Raw genomic sequence first — 25,065 nt, forward strand, 5'->3', positions numbered from 1 at the left:
GGCCTACATGCGGTTTCCGCGCGGACGCATTGTGCACGCAATGTTTCGAAACATCAGGAATCGCATACTGCTCCCGCACTCGTGAGGCACCCAAACACTATAGCCTTGAACATTGTCGAACAATCCGCACTGTGAACTGTTGGAACGGAAATGAACAGAGTTCACGTAGTTGAGGAAAAAGAAGTATACTTAGGAGGCAGCGTCACGTTGCAATCTTCAAGGCCTGGTTTGGTTTGGTTTAGTTTATGGGGTTTAACGTCCCAAAGCGACTAAGGCTATGAGAGACGCCGTAGTGGAGGGCTCCGGAAATTTCGACCACCTGGGGTTCTTTAACGTGCACTGAAATCGCACAGTACACGGGCCTCTGGAATTTCTTCTCCAAAGAAATTCAACCGCAGCGGCCGGGATCGAACCCGCGTCTTTCGGGTCAGCAGCCGAGCACCATAACCACTGAGCCACTGCGCCTAGTCATGAAAAAAGGAATCAGAGGCCACTTATAAGGCTGCTCAGCCGGAGTTCCCGGGTTCGAACCCTGCAGCGGCAGTAACTCTTACATCTCGACATCTCGGTGTACACCTCTAGAGGTAAAGTCTGGGAAGGTACCTACTTGAAGGTGCTTATGTCATCGGTTCGAACCCCTGTCGCGAGATAGCCTCAAATTGACTAAAACATGTAAGCTTTATGCAAAGACAAATAGTATGACGGGGCCGCCGCGGTGGCTCAGTGGTTATGGTGCTCGGCTGCTGACCCGAAGGACGCGGGTTCGATCCCGGCCGCGGTGGTTGAATTTCTTTGGAGGAGAAATTCTAGAGGCCCGTGTACTGTGCAATGTCGGTGCACGTTAAAGAACCCCAGGTGGTCGAGATTATCCGGAGCCCTCCACTACGGCGTCTCGCATAGCCTTAGTCGCTTTGGGACGTTAAACCCCATAAACCAACCAACCAAATAGTATGACGCAACCGGAACGGTGTATGACGAACGGTTGCTCACTAGTTTGATGCGAATGTAGTCGGGAATACTGCCATCACATTGAGTCTACCAGTGATGGATGTAAGACAAATATAATTGCGAACGGTTCGAGGTGAGAGGGGACTGGGGTGCCTACCGGCGTCGTTGCTTCGGCGGATGCGGTTTCTTCTGGGTAGTCCACATCAGCCTCTGGTCCAAGATTCATCGGTACGACAGCTGCGAGGCGATTCCGAAATGACTACCCATGGAGAGCCAAGACTGATGAACCCCGAGCCTGCGTAGAACAGTCGTAACTTGAGACATGTCTTATGGCCCTGCTAGGGCGTATGCGCAAGATGTGGAGAAACGCTTACCTGTTGATGTACTCATCGTCGCGCTTCTACTTTTGCTGCCCCCAACGGCATTCTTCGACGACGGAGAAACAGTCGGACACGGAGTCAGCGCTGTTAGTAAACTTGACGCTCGTCGTGATCGGAAAAATTCGACGCCGACACCCAACGCACGAGTAAAAGGCGGGAAATGCTTCGAAGGGTGCACACAACTGTGCCACACGGTTCGGTAACAGCACACAAATCAGCTGAATGTGCCGCGGTAGATACATAGAATACAAACCACTGATCTCCGTTAGGTAGCTGGATGCCGCAATCCCGCTTTCCGAGACGAGCGCGAGTAAAGCCACCGGATGTCTGCTGTTCTGTGAAAGGAACAAGCAAGCTGAACTCGATAAATGTGAGCATTGTGTGCGGAACTCTGTAATTTCAGAGAAACCGAAGAAAACAGGCATGCAGGTCTCACCCTGCCGCGGCCAAGGGGTACGTGCATTAAACACTATGTTCTTATCTGGTTCTTGTCTTCCAAGCGTAGAGGAGAAGTAATGCAATGACGATGAGGCTAAGTCATCTTAAAACCGAATTTTCGTGTAGCAAAGGAAAGACGAACGCGCGGAAATCCTTACGCTCGAAGAGCCACTCGTTATACAGCTGCCGCAGTTTCAGTTTCGAGTTGGTGGCAGACGATGACTCTTCTCATCGATGGCAGGCGATGTTAATCGCTTTAGGGTGTCATTTACCTTCCAGATCGAACTCCAAAGCACAGCCACGTTTCAGCTGCACAGCGCGAGAGGAACGACTGACTAGAAAGACGAATGCTGCAGCTTGCGTGAGAAGCGTTGTTAGAGGTCAACTGCACCAAGCATCACGAATAAAAGCCCATTCAGGCATAACTTGCTACACTACGAAACAGTACATGACACTCTCTGTCGAAAAAGCAGTACCTTACCTTTTGGAGGCGCTAATGTGAAACAACCGAACACCGCCGGCACCTCACCAGAGAGTAGCCTCCCTCGATCCGGTCCGGTCTGAACATAATTCGGTAAAACGGTCACTGAAAAGTCGGCTGCCTGGTGAAGGTTTCCACCTATTCTTTCTTAAATTTATCCCCACTGATAGCATAATTTGGGCTTGAGCACGGGAACGTGCATCACAGTAAAAAGCATAGTTGGCGACGCCAGCGCAACGGGATGACAGAACTTAGCAGACGACTTGCTGTGTGCAGCAACCTCCTGTCGTCTGCAAGTGCCGTCCCACTGCGATGCAATGAAACGTCTTTTTTGAATACTTTGCTGTTCTCTTCGTGCAAAAGACGGCGCAACAGGTAGTCATTGTCGTGAAAAACACGAGACCGGCAAAAAGACGTAATGCTAAGTGGGAAACAAAACTGAAACTGAAAATACCTGCAGATTTTGCGCATTGCCAAAGGCTGACTTTCGGGACAAGACAACTTACTTCCGGTAGTTTTCTGCATCATTCAATCCTCTAGTAGCGATCATACAAACACACGCCAATGCGTAAGCAAAATTTAGAAATTCAAAAATAAAGGCATAACAAAAAAATGCCTTTTTTTTAAACTAGTTTTTGGAAAGGTCTAAATGAGGTTTTATATTTTATTATTGTGAACCAATGGAAAGCATCGACAACTGCGTCGCGGGAATTTTGAAACCATGTGGAGTCTAAGCGGGTCGGAGCGTGGGAACGGTGGTGAACGTAGCGTGTCATCCTGGGCACACTTTTCGGTAAATTGGCCATGAAGGTTGTGTGATCGGGTCTAAAAGCGCGTCCTAAGGCCACTTGCGCTCTTTTCTTTCCACCTGAGATAGTGAGCATCGTTGTGTGACTTTTTGAGAGGCGCATCCTATAGTCCCGGGTAGCTTGGAATTGTAACATTTTTTAGCTATAAAAGGTACTATAGAAGCAGATACCGCGCCTATATTGCGGATGTACACGAAAAACATATGATGTATAAGTGCCCGTAATAAGACTATCCACCGGATAACCCATAGAGTTAATCGGGACATTTAGATCAGGGACATCCCTATGTCATCTTTCGGAAGCCCTAGTAGGGAAAAGGATACGCGGTTATTATTCAGATATCCCCGGAATCATGTTTCACTCGTGTCCTCGTAATGGGGCTTGCGTGCGTGTTTCGCCGTTCTAACCTAGAAAACTCTATGAATGTAAAAAGAAAAGCTGCAAAACTATTGTGGAGGTGCCGGGGATCGAACCCGGGGCCTTTCACATGCAAAGCGAACGCTCTACCACTGAGCTACACCCCCAGCTGGTACACAGGGACGTAAAGTAAATATTTAATCCTATAGACACTTTTTTTTTGTATTGTGTTTATTTGTTAATACTTTTTCCAAAGCGCAAAGAACTTATCGCGTTAATGTGAACACGTTAAGTTCTTGGGAGAGGTCGTGACAGCGGGGAGTTCACGCGCGCGCCTCCGTGCAGGCAGAAGCCACGTGATCGTGCCACGTGATCGGTGAAGATGGCCGCTTCCATGACCAGACGACAGGCCGTTTGCAGTTTGCGGATTTTCACTCACGCACGGATTCCGCTCAAAAGCTTACTGCGCAGTAATGCGTCGCAGTCGTGTGAAACGTTACACAGAAGCAGCTTGCACCATATTCCTTCACATCGAGCGTTGGAAGCCTCTGCGTTGCGGCCATGTTACCTCTTCGCATCGACGCCGCACCGTCGCGGCTTCGCAACGCTACCAGAGAAAGACAGTCTAGCCGTGGATCCCAAGCTTTTGTTGAAGTACTTCCAAATTGTGGCCAAAGAACTGAAAGATATGGAAGAAGAGCTGCTGCGACGCTCGTTGGATGCGAAAAGAACGAAAGAACTCAACGAGAAAGTGGCACGGTTATCGGGCGTAGTGCGGTTGTTTCAAAAAGTCAACGAGCTCAGAAAAGAAGTCGATGGCCTCAAGGACTTGGAGAAAGGTTGTGTTTTGTTACCCGGCTTCTACCGGTCCCTGACCTGTCCGTTTTTGCTCTTTTTTTCAAAGAGCACAAGACCGTTTCTTGGTGTCAGAGAAGCCTAGACTGCGCTGTGATCACCATAACACTCTCGATCAGTACGAACACTGCCGAACGAATGAGTAATTTGCGCGTTTTGCTGGTGCCTCTATGTTAGCTGTGTGCTGATCGTTCCGATGGTTGATTACGTATTCATGCGCCCTTGAAGTACAATAAGTAAATTAATTAGTACATCGTCAGAAACTTGTATTTTCACATAAAGGCTGCGCTGTACTGCCTGCGAAGTTTTGCAACTTCATGGAAGTTGTAATTAATTTCTGTAATAAAACGTGCGTCCATTTATCTTCCATGCTGCAACCACTACCACTAATTTCTCTAACGCGATTCAGCTGTGTGCGTGCTGTGCTAATTTTTTCCTGTTTCATGTCTGCACTTCGCTCCCAGACTTTGCCAAGACGGGTGACAGTGAGATGCTTACCATGGCCTTGGACGACCTCAAGAAATGCGAGGCTGAAATGCAGGATCTTTATGACCAGGCAAGCACTTCACATTGATATGCTGTCCACTTATCTGCCCCTTTGTCTTAATAGCTTGTGCATGATCTATTATTCTGATGTTAGGACATGGCTGTTTCTATACTTCTCATTGCTTATAGGCTGAGCAAAAAACTGCGACTTTTGTTGTGTCTTAACACCTCTTTTTGGGCTAGTTGGTGCATACTTGAATTAGAGGAAAAAATAGCGCCAAACCATGCACACCACAAGAAAGGAACGAGGACGAGACACAAGCGCTAACTCACAACTGAAATTTTATTGAAGCCAGGAAGCACCTTATGTAAGGTGAAGTTTCAAGGGGAAAGAAGGGTGACAAGAAGGAGAAGGTGAACAAGGCTAGCAACCATCCGGAAACGCAGAAACAGGCAGGCAACCAAAAATTGCAAAAGAAAAAAGTTACCTGATGGCGGAATCTATAAAATTGAACTCGGAGGCAAAAAGAGATAAAAATGAAGTGCTGACACACCTACAGCCAATTTCTTTATGTACAAAGCCTCCAGACTAACACATGCAGTTTTATCCATGCTCTTGCCAAGAATCTTTGTCTTGTTTAACCGAGTCTCGCAACCGTTGCAGCTCATTACGTGCGCAACCAAATGTGCATACTTATCTTTCATATCCGATAAATTTCGGGCATGGTCCCCCAAACGCTCGTTAATGCAGCGGCCAGTCTGGCTGACAAAGTTTCCCGCACGTTAAACCACTGCTACGGAACACTTGGTAAACGGAGTACCATGCTTCATCTGGCAACCCCGCTTTCTTGAGTCGCAGATTCAGGGGCACAACTTTTCCAGCTTGTTAGGAGCCGAAAAGGCGACACTCACACCATACCTGTTGGCCACTTTCCTCAAGTTGTGCGAGGTTTTGTGTACGTAAGGCACAACTAGCGGCTTCTGTGTCCTGTGACGGTCCTCTCCTGTATTTCTTTGTGTTCCGTGCTTAAGTTTTTGAAGGAGGGTCTCGCAAACAGCCACCAACACAGAGCAGGGGAACCCAGCCGCCGAAAGTCTGCTCATCTGATTCTGAAAGCTGTCTTACAACTGGTGCGGACACGATTTCTTGTGTCATTAGCTCGATTACACGCTGTTACTTTGAGGTGGGTTTAAATAACTGCATCTGATACAGCATCTATCTATGCGGAAAATCCTTGTGCCTTAAAGCTTTCTTGCAGGTTGTCATCAGGTTGTCTGGTCTTGACAAGCCGCTGGCAGTGTAAATCTGAATAGGCAAAAGCCCAGAAAACAGTTTCTTGAAGGTATTGTAACTGATACACTACCCCTGCTATGTTGGAAAGGAAAAAAAAAAAGACAACAGGAAAAACCTACCTTTATTGTTAAATATTGAAGCTGTGCACTTTAAGAATCCTTTTAGCCACCTCAGTCACATACTGACTCAAATATTAACCTTCAATTAACTTTAACCAAAAGGATGTTTGAACTAATCATAGTTGAGAATTATTGTAAGTGCCCCAGAATATGTTCGAAATTTTTGTTCTTAATTAAAGCATTTGATATGTGTTAGAAGAAAAACAGAACTTCAGCGGACCGAGTAAGCATTCCTTGTCTAGGTGTCATTAAGTCTTATGAGGGAAAGGTTTTCGATCACTCAGTTGTGAGGTGTGTATATTAATCAGTGATGTCCTTTGCACAGCTGATTTTTTGGGAAGAAGACCTCTTGTAAAAGGCCCGCATCAGTGCAATCTTTTTCTATCCGTGCACAGGAGAAACGAATCTGCGAGTTTATATTGTGAAGATTTAGAATAGAAGATAGTAAAACAGCCCCTTCAGGTGCAGTGTCCACATATGTGGACGCGACCTGAAAACTTTGAAATTTTTCCTATACAGGGGCTACTTTCCACAAATGTGGATGCGAAAAATGCACTGAAGTCTGAAATCCTTGTATCGAAACATGTCGAGTCAGGCATTTGAAATGAACGTGGGAATCCGGTTTTTTAAATGGATGGCTCTGTGTTTCACAGGAGCCCTGGTTATAGCTCCAGTGAGTGTCAAGTTTGGTTCACTTGTTTTGCTAACATGAAGGCTTTAAAATGGCTAAAATGTGTTGATTTATTTTGATAACAGCCCATTGTGACAAGAATGAGTCGAAAGAAGTATAATTAAGACCCTTAATACAATGTATAGTGACATTGTTAATATACAAGGACCAGAAAGATATTGTCGGGGAAGTCTGGAATTTTTTTTTCTGTGCAATCCTGGCATGCTGCTTGCAATAATCTGAAATTACGAAAATTTCTCCCATTTGGATCATAGTTCTTGCCTGAAAGGGTTAAAGTGGATGATTATGCTTCTGATATCTCATCTTGAGATCACAGCTCAAAAATCGCGAACGAAATACATTTATCTCGTCCTTCTTATGTTTTTTGTTCATTAGTTCCACGCTGTGAACTGCAAGGTCATCGAACTGAAGTGTTGCATCATTACTACATCAAAGGCTATTTCTGTTACAACATAGTTAGAAGGCAAGATCTACATTGAGCTGAAAAATAATTGACTCTGATTTGCCTGCGACAGTCGAACTATATGTGTTCAGCCATTATGAGAAAGCGGGATGAATGCTGTACAACACGCACGCTCACTGATTAGTTCCTGCTTTGGCCACTTGGTATCACAGGAACTAAGACGTTCTTAGAGGCAACAAGATACAGTTAGTGAGTAGAATGACATGCTGTCTCCCTAATAAGAATACAGTTTTGGAGAAAATGCGTTTAGTCTCTGAGGTTGAGGGTTACAGGGAGCCATCCAAGCTTTGTGTGTCATTATCGCCAGCGGATGTAAGTTCAAGGAGAACTAACTTATTTACTGTACACGTCTCTGACTGTTTGTGCTGACTGTTTGGCTGTATGCTCATTGCGTGTGCAGATTCTCGAGCACATTGTTCCTCCGGACCCCGTGGACTCGAGTGAGGTGCTGCTCGAAGTGACGGCTGGTGTTGGTGGCCAAGAGGCCATGCTCTTCACTGGAGACATCCTGCAGATGTACATGCGCTACTGCAGGTGGAAAGGGTGGAGCTGCACCCCTCTGGACTACGAGACTGCGGACCAGGGCAAGTTGGCTCACGCTTGGATTAGCTGAGCAGTGCAGAGCAGATTAGTCGGGCAGATTAGCCAAGCAGATTGTCGGTCAGATTAGCCGGGCAGATTAGTTGAGCAGATTAGCCAGCTGTGCAGTCAGGTCCTTGTGATGCGCATTCCAGCTGTCAGCCACACTTTAACAGACACAAGAAGAGGCAAACAGGGCGAAATATTAGAACACAAAGAAATGAACTAGGTGCAGTCAGACAGGATGAAAACGACAAGTATGTCAAGACAGTGCCTGTCCTGCTGTTCCACTATTTGTTATGTCTGGTTGTGTGTGGTTACTTCTAGATTTCTCTTTTTTGTAAAGCAAGTAATGTGTACCCACGAATTGAGACTTCTGAGCTGGTGACAGTGCCTGTTTAGACAAATGCATCACTATGAGTTCTTACACCTCCTGAGAAACTGCTTCAGTCCTGTCCATGCTCCGAGGGCAGGTAAATGGGCAGATGTGAGACAGTTACTGCACCATTTCCTTTCCTCTAAAACCAGTTTAAATTTTTTCATGTTTATGTTCTCTTGTGTGATAAAAAGGTGCAGGACTGAGCAATAAAATAAACATGTGCTGCTATTGATGAATTTTGATAGTGATAGAGTGATGAAGTGAGACCTCATTCTTGAAAGCCCACACTTCATCTCATTTCAGATTGAAAGATGTGCATGCCTTGCTTTTTTTGCTGTGCAGGGTTATGACTGTCTGTTTCATTGGTTGCATGATTTCATTGTGCAGGGACAGATAGATAATAAGCCAGTATGTTTATTAATAAGTGCTGGATTGCGTTGGTACGAAAGTGCCTAAATGACAGCCTGACGAGTTTATTCATAGTCGCAGTACCCCTGTCCGTTATGCATCTTAATCAGCTCTTACCTACATATGGGGTCACTGACTTGTAAAAAAGAAAGGGATGTGCATTGGACTTAGACCATAGTAGCTTTGCATCGCTCTGAAACAGCAGCATAGTGTAGGTGCCTCACAAGGGGTCCTGTTATGTGTCTGAAGTCAGCGCTTACTGAAATGATGCTAGTAAATTCATTCTCATAAGTATGCAGGCCACTTAGCATGTGACTGCGGGAATGATTGGCACTGTATCAAGCACTGTGTCAGTGTTCATGAGGAACACCTGACAGTTCCTTACAACCCCAGAGGTTGTAAGAGGGACTGCGTGCAACAGTCCTGCTCGCTTTTGGCAACGGTTGTTGCCTTTATGGGATCACTTTCGGAGTGAAATTCTTGCATTCTTGCTGAATAAAAGGAAACAAGCTCTGCATTCTGGATCAGGCGAGCTGCTAAGGCGGATTTAGTTTAGGCTCCAAATCGTATTGGTCACCACCTCTTCCTTCCTTGTCCAGGTGGAGTTCGGCATGCCTCATTAAATATCGGCGGCAAAGATGTGGGCAAGTACCTGAAGTATGAGAGTGGTGTCCACCGTGTACAGAGGGTACCGGTGACTGAAAGGTCAGGCCGGATACACACGAGCACCATGGCCGTTGCAGTGATGCCAATGCCCACTGAGGTGAGATCCGTGTGCTTTCTACCGTTCCTCTTATTTTCTTGCATGACGTCGACACATTCTTGGGCTTCAAAAGCCTCCCGCCGCAGAAGGTGCTAGGTTGTTTCCATTTTAGAAAGACTTGGTTTGTTGCGAGGGAAATGGCCTGATGGGCAAGCGAGGAAGAACGTCACACTACAGCAATCATCCGAACAGTAGGCTGCTCTACGTATGCTCTACGTAGATTCTGAATGTCGCAAAACAGTTCCTGTTTGTCTGTACCAGTGGAAGCAGGCAAGTTCGAGCTGTGGAACGGGGCTAGGGAGAGGGGACTCGAGGTTGCTACTTCATGTTCAGTGCTTGTCTCAGTGGTTGAGACCTCAGCAAACATTTGATGTTATGGGAGCATGCTTGGAGGCTAGGAATGGCAGAATCAAGACACTCTTTTCATTTGCATGCCTGGAAAGGAGCCTAAGTCTGTTCGAACCACTGGATCAGAAACCTCTCTGTCCCTGATCCCACCCTTGATCGAGGTGCGGAATGCTTATCGAGAGAGATAATCGTTAGAGTTTTAGTATTGCGGGCTTTGCGTAATTGCGTGCATAGCGGAATAGCGGGTCCAGAGTGCGCATGCGCAGAACGCTAAAATAGCATTAGCGGGCGCACGCAATTTTCAGAAGTTAGCGTTGCGGCTTTTGCGCATTTAGCATGAAAACATGGCGGCGTCCTTCCAAGCGAAAGCCGCCTGCTTCAGCCAATTCAGCAGTCCTTGCGATTTTGGTCGGCATGTTTATCGGCGACTATTGGTGTTTTCGCTTTTCACTACGACTTACCTTGCTTCGAAGATGAAGTTTAAGCTGCAATTCAGCCCAATTTTTGAGATGCGCTCTCGATTATGGAGCACTCAAGCTTAATGGGATCTCAAGCTGCACTAGTACCGTCTGCAACTGCACGGAAAGTAACACAAACATCCGAAAAGAAACAAAAATAGATTTCGACTTTTGTTGCAGGGTTTTATGTACTTAAATGATGTAACACAACAATTTTTAATAAATTTACAAAAGTTTTTAGAACATTAGGCACCATGTGATGGAAAATAATCTTGCTCTAACGGTTTGCAGTTAACATTGCCTTGACTAGATGGCGCCACTCTTATACGTTTCTTATTTTATTTTATTTCAATTTCCAGGTTATTTTGCAGGCAAAAATAAGCGTTGCTGTAATAATTGGCTTAAAACACCCTGAAATATTATATTTTGCCACTTTAGCGGCAGTGCCGATAATTTCAGAAGGACATTTCGCCTCCGTGTAAAGCAGACCGCATTTAACATTTTCAGAACGCTGTACTAAAACTGTCTTTCGAGATAAGTTGCTTACAGCATGCTAATGTAATTTTTCTTAGGTTCGCTATCATGCTAATGCTATACTAAAACTCTCTATTGTCAACAATCACTCTCTATAGCAGCACAAAATATTTTCTTGGCTTTTTCATGCCCAGACCTCGTATCAGTCAGAATTGCCTTCTGTTATATCACTAAAATCCTGATGAATGTTGCGTTCTCTAAAGCCAGCAACAGCTTATTTTTTTTTGTATAAGTCTCTTAACTATACACAGTCGTGCCTCACTAATATGAATATTTTGGTTTCAGAGCAAAACTGCCCATGAAGCGATTTGCCCATATTAACAAATCATGAAGAAGCACACTAAAAAAGAATTCCAAAAAAGTAATTTAGTGACTAACACATGCCTCAGTACATAGTGGTGGGCACTGAAGTGGATAGTGACATGATACTGGGAACTCCATGTGTGTTATCCTGGTTGCCGTCACCTTTGAACAAGTGAATTGCAGTTTGAAGTGCCTATTGGTCCATGTGCAATAACTTAGTCTCCTACTAAGACTGTTCGCAACTTAGTCTCCTACTAAGACTGTTCGCATTCCGAGAACCGCCAGTACATTTCTGAACCCAAGGCAGCTGACAACTGCTGAATGCGGCTTCCAACATAGCAGAAGTTGCAAGAAGTTTTTTTTTTTTTCGCAGCCTTTCATTATGCAATATGGCAGATGGTAAGGTGTGTTGACGGGCTGCCACTTTGACACTGTACAGCACGAAACCACAAAAGAAAAAGGTCATACTCAGTTATTCTCAGTTTTTCACTGCCTTTCGCTGGTGTCCTGCATTAAAAATACAGGAATGGAAACATCTGGTATGTGTAGTCGAGATTTTTGTTCTTATCACTGTCCATCTTAGCACAACAAAAATATGGGCTCCTATGGGCCCTGCATTTTCACCCTGTTCATTGTCCTAACAGCAAGTTTTGATAATAACAAGAAATACATGTAGTGGTAAAGTTTGGTTCCCAGAAAAATTATCCGAAATTCAAATTGTTCATTTTAAGTGGGGTCGTATTAAGAAGGTATGACTTTATTATACTTGTACGCAAGGTATACAGAGTCAATCACATCTGTCTACAGCGCTCGAGTGGTGCCGTCCGGTGGAAATAAAGTGAAATTCTAAAGTAGGGATTGATTTCCACTGATAATACTTGTGCTGGGGAGAAGCATAACAGACATGTGCACCTCACAGAGAACAGCGCCTTACCCCCAGCATAGCAGCTGTGATAAGATTTAACTTTGTATTCTCCCCAGCACACCGCTCGAGCGCTCTAGACAAATGTGATCGACTCTGTACGCCACAGGCATTGTTGGAGTAATAAGGCTGGTGGTTGCTTTACTTTGCTTAAGGCTGGTTGCCTTTTTTTGTTATTGTTTGCTAGAATAGGTCGAGGTGGACCTCAACCCAAAGGACCTGGTCATGAAGACAAAGCGGGCCAGTGGCCCCGGGGGCCAGCATGTCAACACTACCGAATCAGCTGTCCAGATTCAGCACATCCCAACCGGTGAGGCACCATGAGTACTAGATGCAACTTCATGGCAGGCTGCAGAGCATTTTAATAGCATCGGTAGAGGAGTCACGTAAGCATAAGTCTCTCTGCAGGTTCCTGGCAGTGAATGACATCATTGGCAGCACAAGCTCTGTCAGAAATTTCGTTGCAGACACTAATTTGTGACGTATCTTGAGGCTAAAGGAGGCCTTAAAGTTAAGGACAACGCAGCGAGCTATGGAAAGAAAAATGATAGGTGTAACGTTAAGAGATCAGAAGCGGGCGGATTGGGTGAGAGAACAAACGCGGGTTAATGACATCCTAGTTGAAATCAAGAGGAAGAAGTGGGCTTGGGCAGGGCATGTAATGCGAAGGCAAGATAACCGCTGGTCCTTAGGGGTAACGGAGTGGATTCAAAGAGAAGGCAAGCGTAGCAGAAAGTTAGGTGGGCGGATGAGATTAAGAAATTTGCGGGAATACGGGGGCCGCAACTGGCGAAGGACAGGGTTAATTGGAGACACATGGGAGAGGCCTTTGCCCTGCAGTGGGCGCAGTCAGGCTGATGATGATGATGATATCTTGTCATTCCTCATGCCTTCAAGTCGTCTTTGAAAACAATCATCACTAGTTGTTGCTTTACTTAGAGCACATTAATAAGCACTGTACTTGACGACACCTTTTCTTGGCAATGGAGGGAAGGCTACTGTCACGGAGCATCCGTAACTGTTGTCATTCCGCCAGATAGTTTGGCCGCACGATGATGCACCTGGCTGCTTGACATATTGCGATAACCTCACTTCGTTGATGGAGCAGCGGGCGCCATCTCTTTATTTTGAAGCATCTATTATTGAAGCTTCCTGCAACTAGACGTGCTTAGCAGAGTCTTTGTAATCGAGAAAACTTGTTTTTAAAATCGAAAGTTGGCAGTTATGTTAGAAAGATGCTTTAAGTAATGAATATGGACAATGTACTGAGAAAACTAAACTACAAGCGGGTACTCTATTCTGCTACATAGCAAGAGAGGGCACGTATCAGCTTCGTAGCAACATGCAGTCTTTATAATGGGAACTTGATGGCGGCCATAATTTATGTAGCAAGCCATGTCAGAATTGTATGCCTTTTAGTGGTCAGTATCATGGCCTATTCAATTGCTGTGAAGCGCAAAAGGCACTATGGACTCCACTGGTGCGCTGCAGGTCAGGGAGCATTATTGTGTCTGGCTTGAGCAAGGGGTCAGTTCAGAACTGTTTCCGGAATGCATTCATAGCCTCTTCTGTACTGGCCTGTGCCACTGTGTTGTTGGCTAGGAAACAAGTCATGTGACCTTGCTGCGGGATCCACGCTAGAGAGAAGGCAAGATCATCGGATTCTTGAGAAAACAAGTGTCAGTAGGGGAACCTGTCCGCTACTCAGTGTTTCAACAACAGCATCTTTTGGCCGGACAAAGACAAGTCCTCTTATCGAAATGTTGGCTAGAGGATCAAGGCGCCCCTTCCGATATCAACCCTTGTTCAGTTTCTGGCTGTGGGATGTCATTTCATGCAGACATTAGACAGTTTTAGCTGTGCGTCCGCATGGGCTTAGCGTACGCAAGGAGCTTGCGGGGACCGTAGTGCGCATGCGCAGAGCGCAAGCGCGAGCCCTGCGTCTTGCGTACGTACGCAAGCCAGCGGACTTTGCGTTGCGTTGCTTGCGTGGTTAACGTTGGCAACATGGCGGCGCCCTGCACGCCCGCTTCGCACCAAATACTGCATCGCCGCTTCATTTTTCGACGCGATAGCTCGCTCTGAACGGTTGTATTCACTTTTATTTTGTGCATTCTCACCCCTACTTAATGATATATGTGGCAAATAGTAATCGTTTTTCAGATAAATCCCAAGAATTTCTTGATGTTAAGCCTAACTATCTATGGCGTACACTGTCGTCATAGCGACGGCCTCCGGTAAAGTACTTCTCCAACTTTGCGCTAGAATTTATATTTTCATTTGATTCAATTCATTTACATTAAAAAAGAAACAAAGCCTTCGAATGCAACCACCACTGCCATTAATAAAGGAGGAAAAAGTTTCCTCAGCACACAGTTCAAGAGCTTTGGCTTGCTGTCGCTAGATGGCGCCACTGTATCCTACGCTTCCCGGGCGCTACGCTAGCCACTCCCAACTAAAACTGTCGTTGCCAGGACGGTGGCACTGCGCGCAAGGTGCGCCCGTAGTGTACGCACAGCTAAAACTGTCTATTGACAGAGACTTTGAGAGAGGGGAGCACGAAGTTGACACTGTGATTCAAAGCATCACAAAACGGCAGCTTTGATTTCTGTGTTTATTTCAGGGCTGCCTAGCAAAGTGGCCCACTGTGGATGTCAGAACAGAGGTTCTGGAGTGAATGTTGAGCATTTTGAAACACATTGTGTTGCGGTTGAATTTCCCAGCCCAAGAGTGCGATGCCAGTTTCGTTCCGTCTCATTTCAACAGGCATCATGGTGGAATCTGGGCAGGAACGTTCGCAGCTCATGAACAAAGAGATAGCGCTCAAAATCCTCAGGGCAAAGCTCTACCAGATGGAACTGGACAAGCAGCTCAGCCAGCACTCAGCCCAGAGGAAACTGCAGGTAAGGTGTACTGCCTTTTTACAGCACCCACTGCTCGAGCTTCACACTAAAAATCAACGCTGTGCCTCAGCAGTTTTGTGCACGCAATTTGATGCGAGCCGCCAAAGTGTTGCTTCTGTTGTATGGTGCACCTCAGATTTTATTCCTTTCCACTTTCAATATGAATATAGTAATGAAGACATTTTCTTTTGTACAGCGTGCAGTGTTGTCAATTTAATGTGGAATTTTTTTGTTTCTATACTGTTAGCCCTTTCAGGCTGCTACAGGGTTGGGTGGGCACATTCAGTCAATACAACAAAGTTGCAACATTAAATTTCTAGTGTATTAAATGTGGGGATGGCACATTCAATCAATACAACAAAGTTTTAACTTTCTAGTGTATCAAGTGTGGGGAGGGCACACTCAATCAATACAACAAAGTTCCAAGTTTCTAGTGTATCCAATGTGGGGAGGGCACATTCAATCAGTACAACGAAGTTCTTACTTTCTTGAAACTTTCTAGTGTATCAAATATGTGTCGTTCGTTCCAAGGTTATTCCATTAAGGGTGGGAAGTTGAGAATACTACAGTAAACTGTGGAGCTGCCATGTTGGCTCTGTGGTTATGGTGCTCGGCTGCCGACCCAAAAGATGCAAGGTTTGATCCTGGCTGTGGTGGTCACATTTCGGTGGAGATGAAATGCTAGAGGCCCATGTATTGCGAGATGTCAGTGCATGCCTGTTAGAGAGCCTCAGGTGGTCGAAATTATCCCGAGACTTCTACTACAGCGTCCCTCGTAGCTCAGGTTGCTTTGGGATGTTAAACCCCATTAACCAACCTAATTGTGGGTTTTAACATCCCGAAGCGACACATGGGCTACAAGGGAGGGCTCTGTGGAGGGCTCTGGTTTAATTTTTACCACCTGGGAATCACAGAGATTTCACAGCACAAAGGCACCTCTACGCCTACCGTATTGCTGGAATAAAAAAAAGTGCATTAAAAAGTAAAGAAATGCAAAGTTGCATGCCAGAAAATTGGGGGGCACTTAACTCCATTTCCAACGGCCCATGTACTGTGCGATGTCAGTGCACGTTAAAGAACCCCAGGTGGTCAAAATTTCCGGAGCGCTTCATTACGGCGTCCCTCGTAGCCTGAGTCGCTTTGGGACATTAAGCCCCGATAAACCAAACCAAACCATTTCCAACGGCATGAAGCGGTAGTGTTAATAGCTCCCTTCAGCGGAACAGGAGCCTTAAAGCAATCACTTTAAAAGTAAACCGTGAAAAAGAGAATGCACCAAGTTCGTTTACTTTTTTTTAACCACATAGTGTGGCTAGCCAGCACATGCGCTTTGCTAGGAAGGGTAAGTGTTTACACTGAGAACTTTACCACCACTCAATTTAAACTCGGTTTACTGTGACATCGAGCATCAAGGACTCCCTGATCGCCGGTTGGAAGTGGATGGCAGTGCCCAGCTTAAGATCCATACACATAGTTCTAAACTTCACAGCACATTGCTGTAGGAGCTGTATCTATTTCATTTCATGCCTTTTCTAGCTTACAAGAGGTGTCTTCACATGCAAGCCAACCTCGTCTTCAATGCCCCCTTTTCAAAAAAAAAATCTTTGGTCTAGTTTACGCTGTGTTACAGGATTGTGAACAATGCATTGCATGTGACGTTCGGTTTAAAGAGCATACATCTGACATTATTTCCAGGTAGGGTCACGAGGGCGCTCAGAGAAGATACGGACTTACAACTATGCACAGGACCGGGTCACAGACCATAGGATACCCATAACAGTGCACAATATAACAGAGTTCCTTCAAGGAGAAGAAATGTTGGACAGTGTGATACGGAGGCTGCTGCAGGAGTCCAGGAAAGAAATAGTGCTTGAAGTTCTTCAGGCAGTAAAGTGACACATTACAGTAGATAAACACTGTGACAACATGTTTTGAGGGCTTCTTTCTCTTTTTATTTTGTCCAAACGTGGATGCACACTCCCCTGTACACATAGTTGCGGCCTTTTACTCCTGAAACAACAAAAAATTGCACCATGAGCAACCTTGCACTTATGTGTGATAGAATTTCGAGCACTGTACTAAGCACAGGGTGCAATAACCACTAGTGGCATAAAGCAGGATAGAATTATGAAAAAAATATATACAGTAAAAGCTCGTTAATTCGAACTTCACGGGACCGGGAATAAAGTTCGAATTATCCGATGTTCGAATTATCGAAGGGCCGCGAAAAAAACCGGCAAGAACCATTTGCATTAGGATATATGTACCGTATTTACATGCGCAACGAACCCACTCGCATAATGACCCCCCCCTTGCCAAAGAATGAAAAAAAAAAAAAATGCGTCCCTCCGTCCCTCCGTTTCGCGCTGTCACGGTCCACAACGCATTCCTTGACAGCGCGCCAAGATGCTGCGCAGAGATAACATCACAGTGTGTTTACTTTTGGGGTTAGCTCTAGCAAGGGGGGAAGCGAACTTGGCAGAGTGCCAACCCTTGTCCGGTTGCGCAAGCCTCGTTTTCAGTATGTTCTTATTGTGCCATGGGCGATTGGGGCGAACGCCAGTCTACTGCCACTCAATCATTGGAAGCGCGATAGCGCCTTTTGCAGTGAATGATGCTAAAAGCCGGAGTCATGATCGCGGTGGACCGCGTGCTTCCATTTGCGACTGATGGGTGGAAGGATGGACCACACTGGCAAAGAAAAAAAAAAGTTTTTCGCGCATAATTTGTAGCGCCCGTCCAAAGTCATAGCCTTTCACGGGCGTTGGCTGGGGCTGCGCCGACAGTACTTAGCCGTATTTCCGAATTAACAGGGCTCGAATTGACGAGTATTTAGTTGCGAGTTCCGGAGGTTGCGCGGAAAAGAGGATAGGCAGCCGCCACCGCTGCTGCCAACCCCTACCCTCTGGTGCAGGCCGTGATGGCACCATGTAGGCTTTAACCACTCATCCACGGTTTTATCTGGTTCTATCTCCTGTCCCCGTTCAGGACTTGCGCAGCCTCTAACTATGCGGAGATGCTTTTTTTTTTTTTGACCATGTGCTGTGCGCCAAGCCGCTCAGGCGCGGCGGCGCGTAGTTCGAATTATCTGTAGCAGAACCGACTCGCTTTCGAATTAACGGGCTTTTTTATACACAGATCTCTAGGGAGCTTAGCTGGACCAAGCAGTGTAGTTCGAATTATCCGAAATTCGAATTATCGAGGTTCGAATTAACGAGCTTTCACTTTAGCTCCTTGCACTGACAGAAGTAAACTCTATTACACTTTGGACAAGGCATTCTGATTTCAAGTGAGCATGAAGTTATGAACAAAGTAATGTGTAGCCTTGTTGTGATAACTAAGTCAACATAACTGTTGTCAACTGTAGTGTGCTAATAAAGGACTATGTTTATTTATTAATGTGCAGGCTCTTTTCCAAGTGTTTTCTGATCACTTAAAAAATGGTCTTGCCGGAGAACACAACTGCCACAGCACTGACAAAATAGGCAATAACAGGATACATCAATGCTAACGTTTCCTGGGAGTATCACATAAGCACACACACAAAAGCAGCTGTCCAATAAATTCCAGGACAAAAGCAAATATCAGTGCCCTATTAATTTACACAAGGAAACCTCTTGCAGCTAAGTTCACATTCATTTCAGATTCCTGACATTTGCCGGTGTACAACTATTATTGCTAGCATTCAAGTGCACAGGATGCAATCAAAAACTTTCACACTGCTCTCAAAGCAACTGCATCATGACTAGCAACTTGGGTAATAAACTTTATACAGCAACACAAACTGCAGGGTCCGTGAAAATCTGATGCACGTCACTTAACAATACACCAAACTGTCTTGAAACTGTATGCCTATTTCAGCTGTCTTTCCAACCTAGGGATACAATATGCAGGCTTGGTTCTGAAAGCCCAACATGACAAGTTGAAAATGTACACACAACTTTTCAACTCTTCGACTGTCGTGAGCACTTGGCACTAGCATGGTTTGTGACAGTCCAGAGAGAAGGGGTTTCGACAGTGCTCTCAATGCAAAGGTCTATACTATGCAAAAAAAAAAATACTGCAATAGTATCCAGTTTTGTTCAAGGCAGAAAAAAAAAAGAAAATAAATGGGCCTCCAAAAGCTAAGTACACCTTGCCCTCTCCAAAGCACCTCTGCTGTTTATTTCACAAACTGAAATGCTGCAAAGTCAGCACGCCTTTCACCCCGTCTACATTTGCACCCGCAAAGCATTTTTTTGCCTGCTTAAAGCTAAGCACCCTCCTTAAAAAGGTTAATTAGACCCATAAATGAACACATCAGCTATTTAGACAACTAAATCCAGAATAGGCTTGTGCACATTTCATTGCTGACTTATTTGGCATTTCACTTCATACGCCGTGTTTTTTAATTATTCACTAAACCTCTTTTCCCCCTTCCCTGGTGGCTTATAACACACTGCACCTTCTAAGTGAAACATTAGGCCAGTACATCCTGCCACAAAGCTCGAACCGCTAAGCAGTGTTTACACAGCATTGCGCCAGCATTACCCAGCAATGTCGTTGCTCGGCACTAATAAAACGGTTTGGGCATTAACCCGCACAGGTCTACAGAGGTGCAGTATAGGTAAAATGCGGCGTTCCGACTGGTTTTTATGCTACCCTCACATAAATTGCCCTAACAATCACATTTTGTGTCAAAGAACGGAGGAACCACATGAAGCACCTTTGCACTGTCTTCCAAATCACAAAAAAAAATTGTGACGCTTTACAAGGTGTACGCTCACATCACAGGCTTTGAAACTCCTCTTTCCTGCCACATTAAAGCAAAGGCGTCAGCCCCCATGAATCTGGCGAAAAAAATTTGAAATACTGCGCACTACCCTGCCAGGTGTGATTGATGATGGTCAGGCATCGTCATCAAACAAGAACCCTTGAGCACAGCACACACATTTGAATTCTAGCCCTCGTGCCGATTCATTCCACCAAGCAGCTGCTAGGTAAGTTTCCAATAATTCGCTGCACACCTTGCATATATAAACTAAAGGTAATAAGGGAGTACTCACTGACGTCCACCCGAGCGCAGCCATATGGCTACATTGGTAGAGCGACTGCTCCGGTGAAGCGGTGGTCCCGAGTTCGAACCCCGGACCAGGAAGAATTTTTCTTTAACTGCGAAGTTTCTGAGAAAGCTGTACAGCTTTCCTCTGTAGCCGTATGGCTACGCTCGGGTGGATGCCAATGAGTAATTACTCCCTTATTACAAATTTACTCCACCTTGGGGGACTCCCCTAAACATTTGACCAACACTGTTCCCACTTCGAGTTATTGATCAATTTCGCTCTCGCCCTACCATAAGCTTGCCGCCCCGGTTAGCTCAATTGGTAAAGCGACTGCTCCAGTGAAGTGGTGGTCCCGGGTTCGAACCCCGGACCAGGACGAATTTTTCTTTAACTGCGAAGTTTCTGAGAAAGCTGTATAGCTTTCCTTTGTAGCCGTATGGCTGCGCTCGGGTGGATGTCAATGAGTAATTAACTCCCTTATTACAAATCTACTTCACCTTGGGGGTTTCCCCTAAACATCTGATCAACACTGTTTCCACTTCGAGTTATTGATCAATTCGCTCTCGCCCTACCATAAGCTTGCCGTCCCGGTTAGCTCAATTGGTAGAGCGACTGCTCCGGTGAAGCGGTGGTCCCGGGTTCAAACCCCAGACCAGGACGAATTTTTCTTTAACTACGAAGTTTCTGAGAAAGCTGCATAGCTTTCCTTTGTAGCCGTATGGCTGCGGTCGGGTGGACATCAATGAGTAATTAACTCCCTTATTACAAATCTACTTCACCTTGGGGGTTTCCCCTAAACATTTGGTTAACACTGTTTCCACTTCGAGTTATTGATCAATTCGCTCTCGCCCTACCATAAGCTTGCCGTCCCGGTTAGCTCAATTGGTAGAGCGACTGCTCCGGTGAAGCGGTGGTCCCAGGTTCGAACCCCGGACCAGAAGTTTCTGAGAAAGCTGTATAGCTTTCCTTTGTAGCCATATGGCTGCGCTCGGGTGGACGTCAATGAGTAATTAACTACCTTATTACAAATCTACTCTACCTTGGGGGTTTCCTCTCAACATTTGGTCATAAACTAAAGCTCAACTAGAAAATCCCACCCATACAACGCTTGTACAAACTGCAACATAGAGAGTTGCAAAATCACTATAGCACTTCATGCATCACCAGAAAGCGAACGTCATGCAACCAGTGATAACTTGCCCAGGTTATTGAGCTATTTTACATCTGCAAGCACAGACACCCACCTCAGGCACTTCGACGTCACCGCTGTTCACCTTGTCGATGACATCGTGAGGGTGGCAGCCATCAACGGTGCACCCAACCGACTGGCACGTGCCCAGGATCTCCTTGACGGTACCGCACAGGCTGCGTGCCATGGATCGGGCCCGCATCGTCCGCGCGATCGTCAGGATCTCATCGAAGGTCAGGTTGCCGCTATGCTTCACTGCAGTGCACCAAGTTAAAAAAAAAGGGGGTGACGTGAAACCACAACACTTGCACCAGTATGAAAAGACAGCAAGAGTACAAAAAGCTGCGATGCCTGCTTGGGCACATCGTGCGTTTCTCCCCAGGAAAAGTGTCTGGTCTCTTGCACTGAAACTGCCGACACCAGAGTTTTTAAATTGCTGACAGACAAAAATGCTTCTTTCTGTGCCCGAAAATTGCACACAAGTTTTCACTGGAACTGTGGCATTCTATAACAACTATATTCCATCTTGCAAGTCGTTTGCAGGACTATGGAACCTACAGCAAAATACAACAAATAGTCCCTTGAATATCTGAACAGTGCAGAACTATTTTCTAGCAGTTATTACTCTAATTGATCAGGTAGTTCGGGCTGGTGTTTTTCAAACTCGATGAGTGTGTCAATCACTGGTTCAATTAACAGAGAGAGCCCAGATAGACATAGCTCTGCAGACGCCTACTGCAAAGTGGTGCACCACCATTTGCAAAGATGGTGTCCGCCGAGTCGGTTGTGCCCCCTGTACGGTGTTTCCCTGAACCTTGAACGTACTCGAATCGCTTTGCATAACACGCACGCACACACACACACAAAAAGCCTTAATTTTTGTCGTGTTTTCTTCTTTCAAATGATGCATTGGACATTAGAATACATGGATCATCGTGTGGTTTGGTTTGGTTTATTGGGGTTTAACGTTCCGAAGCAGCTCAGGCTATGAGGGACGCCGTAGTGAAGGGCTCCGGAAATTTCGACCACCTGGGGATCTGACATCGCACAGTACACGGGCCTCTAGAATTTTGCCTCCATCGAAATTCAGCCGCCGCGGCCGGGATCGAACCCGCGTCTTTCGGGCCAGCAGCCGAGCGCCATGACCACTCAGCCACCGCGGCGGGGTGATCATCGTGTGGTATGTATTCGCCTACGATCGGTAATTAATTTATAACTGAACTTCTGCCATGCTATTTCGATTTCATCAACAGAACGATAGATGTAACGTGTAGATCAGACATTGGTCATGTGAAGCACAAAAAAAACCTGCAATACAAATGCTTATAGGTAGTTTTAGTTCATACCACCTAAACCAGCCTGCTTCAAGAGCTGGAACGACAAAAATGTATCAGTGTTTATATTGTAAGTTATTTCATGCCTCACATGATTTAGGTGTGAACTACCCGCCACAGCCATCGTTCGGTCCATGAAACCAGAACGGCGCCAAGAAGAAATTCAATTATAAATTATTCAGCACGTGTAGGCGAATACCACATGGTGATCCATGTATTCTAATGTCTGAACTTTAAAGCATCATTTGAAAGAAGAAAACATGCAAGCAAAAATTTGGTGTCCACAGCTTTTTAAGAGACACTAAGTGCCAACTGCTGCAAAGATGAAGCAGTCGAATACTGGTACTCCTTCCCCAGACATGAGAGTAACCTTCCCACAGGCACTTCGCTTTGAGAGAACCGAATTTGTGCACAGTGCCGAAGCCATATCCATCACAAAGGTTCAACTGTGGCAATGGTAAGCAAGGGCAACACTACAGACACCCGTCCTGACCCAGGTTGGTTGAAGCACTGGCTTCTTTTTCTTTATACATTTATGCAACTCTTCGCTAGGACACACGAACATTGAGCACCTGTTACAAAGGTAAAAGCCACACCATAATCATGACCACAACAGGCACGGAGGAACACATTTAAGGTTTGTGCACCATCCTGAATGGCTCAGGTCGCCGTAGCATCCAAAGTGCTGCAAACGATTCGCGAGACGTGCAGAATGGTAATGTTGCAGTCCTCTTTGTCTAAAGTACACTAATTCATTGTTCGCAGCGAAAATGTGCCAGAGAAGTAAGGTAGCTCTCAGTTTACAGTACAGAATCATTTACTACTTGGTGAGCGACAGTACCAGGCATGGCTTGAACACTTGCCAAGAGGAGAAACGGGAACTGTTTGTCCTATTTAATGGCAGAGCACCACAGTTATTGCCTATGTGAGTGGCAAGTTTTAACTGCTTGAAGACAGCATACTATAACTCACAATAAACCAGGAATGGACAGCCGTTATGCACACTGCTGTGGGAATGTGCCTGTGACATGTCACAGAGGCATTGTGTATTCATGTCAACACTACTTTAGATCACAGCAAAGAGGCACCAGCGCCTGCTTTCCCCCTACACGCTACCCGATTGCCACAAACAAGGCGGAAACGCGTCCGACTCAAATCACAGTTTTCACAGAAAGCTCGCAGGATGACTGTGAAGCGCTTACTAGACAGGCGTCGACAAAACCACGACCAATTTGCGAACTTTCCATTCGAATTTTGTTGGAGTGCACAGAAGCCTAGCTGTAAGCATGACAGTAATCCTTCCGACACTGCACCCGCGTGACAAGTACACGCATACACGTGACAAAGGTTTCTCACCGTTCTTGACCTTCTTGCGGTCACGTGGAGGCTCTTTGAGGGCCTTTATGATCAAGGAGGCGGCGCTGGGCACGACCTCGATGGTGGCCTGCCTGTTCTGGATGATGAGCTTTACAGTGATCTTCAGGCCCTTCCAGTCCTGCGTCGCCTTGGCGATGTCGTCACCAACCTTCTTGGGCGACTGCAAGGGCCGAGGCGAACAGGGGTCGGTCAGAGTTTTGCCGTGCTTGGCTGTCAACACTCGCGACTGCGTTGAACAAGAAACCACCAACTTACCAGACCAAGGGGACCAATTTTGGGGGCCAACGCGGACGTGGCTCCTACCTCACCGCCGACCGCTCGCAGGCAGACTGCGCAATCGAAGAAAAAAACAGCACATGAAATAAACGCCGTCAGTATGCCAGGCACCAGCGATTCAGCAAGAGAAGCTGCGGACGTATAGTCGGCATGGGTTTCTCTGCAGTAATTTTGACAGAAAACGGTGCACTCACCGACTTTAATTTCTGTGGGATCAAACTTAGGAGGCATCGTGTGGAACTTGCGCTAGCAGCGATGTCGAAAGAAGCCTCAAATTATATAAGATTCCGGTGGATTGTTCAGTTCCGCACAAAACCGCTGGAACTCAACGGCAGCCACCTTGGAGAAAGGAGGTGACTTGGTTGCCAACACGCCAGGTTGGCTTCGCTAAACTCATGGCTAAACTGAACCAGTGTTGTGCTAGCATTCATAAATATACGCACAGTCACAATAAAATTGTATTTTTATGTATAAAAGTTTTCCATATTAAATTTTGGTTATTTTTTAGTGATTTGAAGAAAGGTTTGCAGTTTTATTTTTATATTGGTTCGTAAATTGGCTATTGTTGGCTGTTGGCTGGCAAGCCGTCTGCTGAAACAAAGTATACCAAGTGAGGCACCTTCTAGCATTCTAGCACAAGGGGAAGACAATGAATTACGCATTTTTTGTTTCCTCTAGTGTCGATGGAGTCGAAACACAAAATTCGCCCATGTGCTGTGCGATGTCAGTTCACATTAAAGATCCCCAAGTGGTCGAAATTATTCCGGAGACCTCCACTACGGCACCTCTTTCTTCCTTTCTTCTTTCATTACCTCTTTTATCCCTTCCTTACGGTGCTGTTCTGGTGTACACCGAGGTGTGTGTGATAGTTAATGCGCTATTTCTTTTCCTCAAAAAAACAATCTTCAGTGTCGATTCTGGTCGTGAAT

At 45.8% G+C, this 25,065-nt stretch overlaps 2 protein-coding genes and 1 non-coding gene across 3 annotated transcripts; 1 reads left to right on the forward strand and 2 right to left on the reverse strand.

Moving 5' to 3' along the window:
- Positions 1–3,508: 3,508 nt before the first annotated feature.
- TRNAA-UGC (transfer RNA alanine (anticodon UGC)) lies at positions 3,509–3,580 on the reverse strand. The gene has a single exon. It is a non-coding gene; the product is annotated as a tRNA-Ala (tRNA).
- Positions 3,581–3,794: 214 nt separating this feature from the next.
- Positions 3,795–16,848, forward strand: mRF1 (mitochondrial translation release factor 1). The gene is made up of 7 exons (XM_089545218.1): positions 3,795–4,252; positions 4,733–4,824; positions 7,722–7,905; positions 9,287–9,450; positions 12,208–12,325; positions 14,782–14,918; positions 16,614–16,848. The coding sequence occupies exons 1-7, from the start codon at positions 3,796–3,798 to the stop codon at positions 16,812–16,814; spliced, it is 1,353 nt and encodes a 450-aa protein (XP_089401344.1). The 5' UTR covers position 3,795; the 3' UTR covers positions 16,815–16,848.
- Positions 16,848–24,502, reverse strand: RpL12 (ribosomal protein L12). Its single transcript, XM_089545205.1, has 5 exons — positions 24,331–24,502; positions 24,116–24,189; positions 23,840–24,020; positions 21,205–21,404; positions 16,848–16,928 (listed from the first exon to the last, which is right to left on the reverse strand). The coding sequence occupies exons 1-5, from the start codon at positions 24,365–24,367 to the stop codon at positions 16,923–16,925; spliced, it is 498 nt and encodes a 165-aa protein (XP_089401331.1). The 5' UTR covers positions 24,368–24,502; the 3' UTR covers positions 16,848–16,922.
- Positions 24,503–25,065: the final 563 nt, after the last annotated feature.

The sequence above is a fragment of the Amblyomma mixtum genome, chromosome 1 (genome assembly GCF_055824585.1).
Source record: "Amblyomma mixtum isolate Tamu chromosome 1, ASM5582458v1, whole genome shotgun sequence".
Lineage (NCBI taxonomy): Eukaryota > Metazoa > Arthropoda > Arachnida > Ixodida > Ixodidae > Amblyomma > Amblyomma mixtum.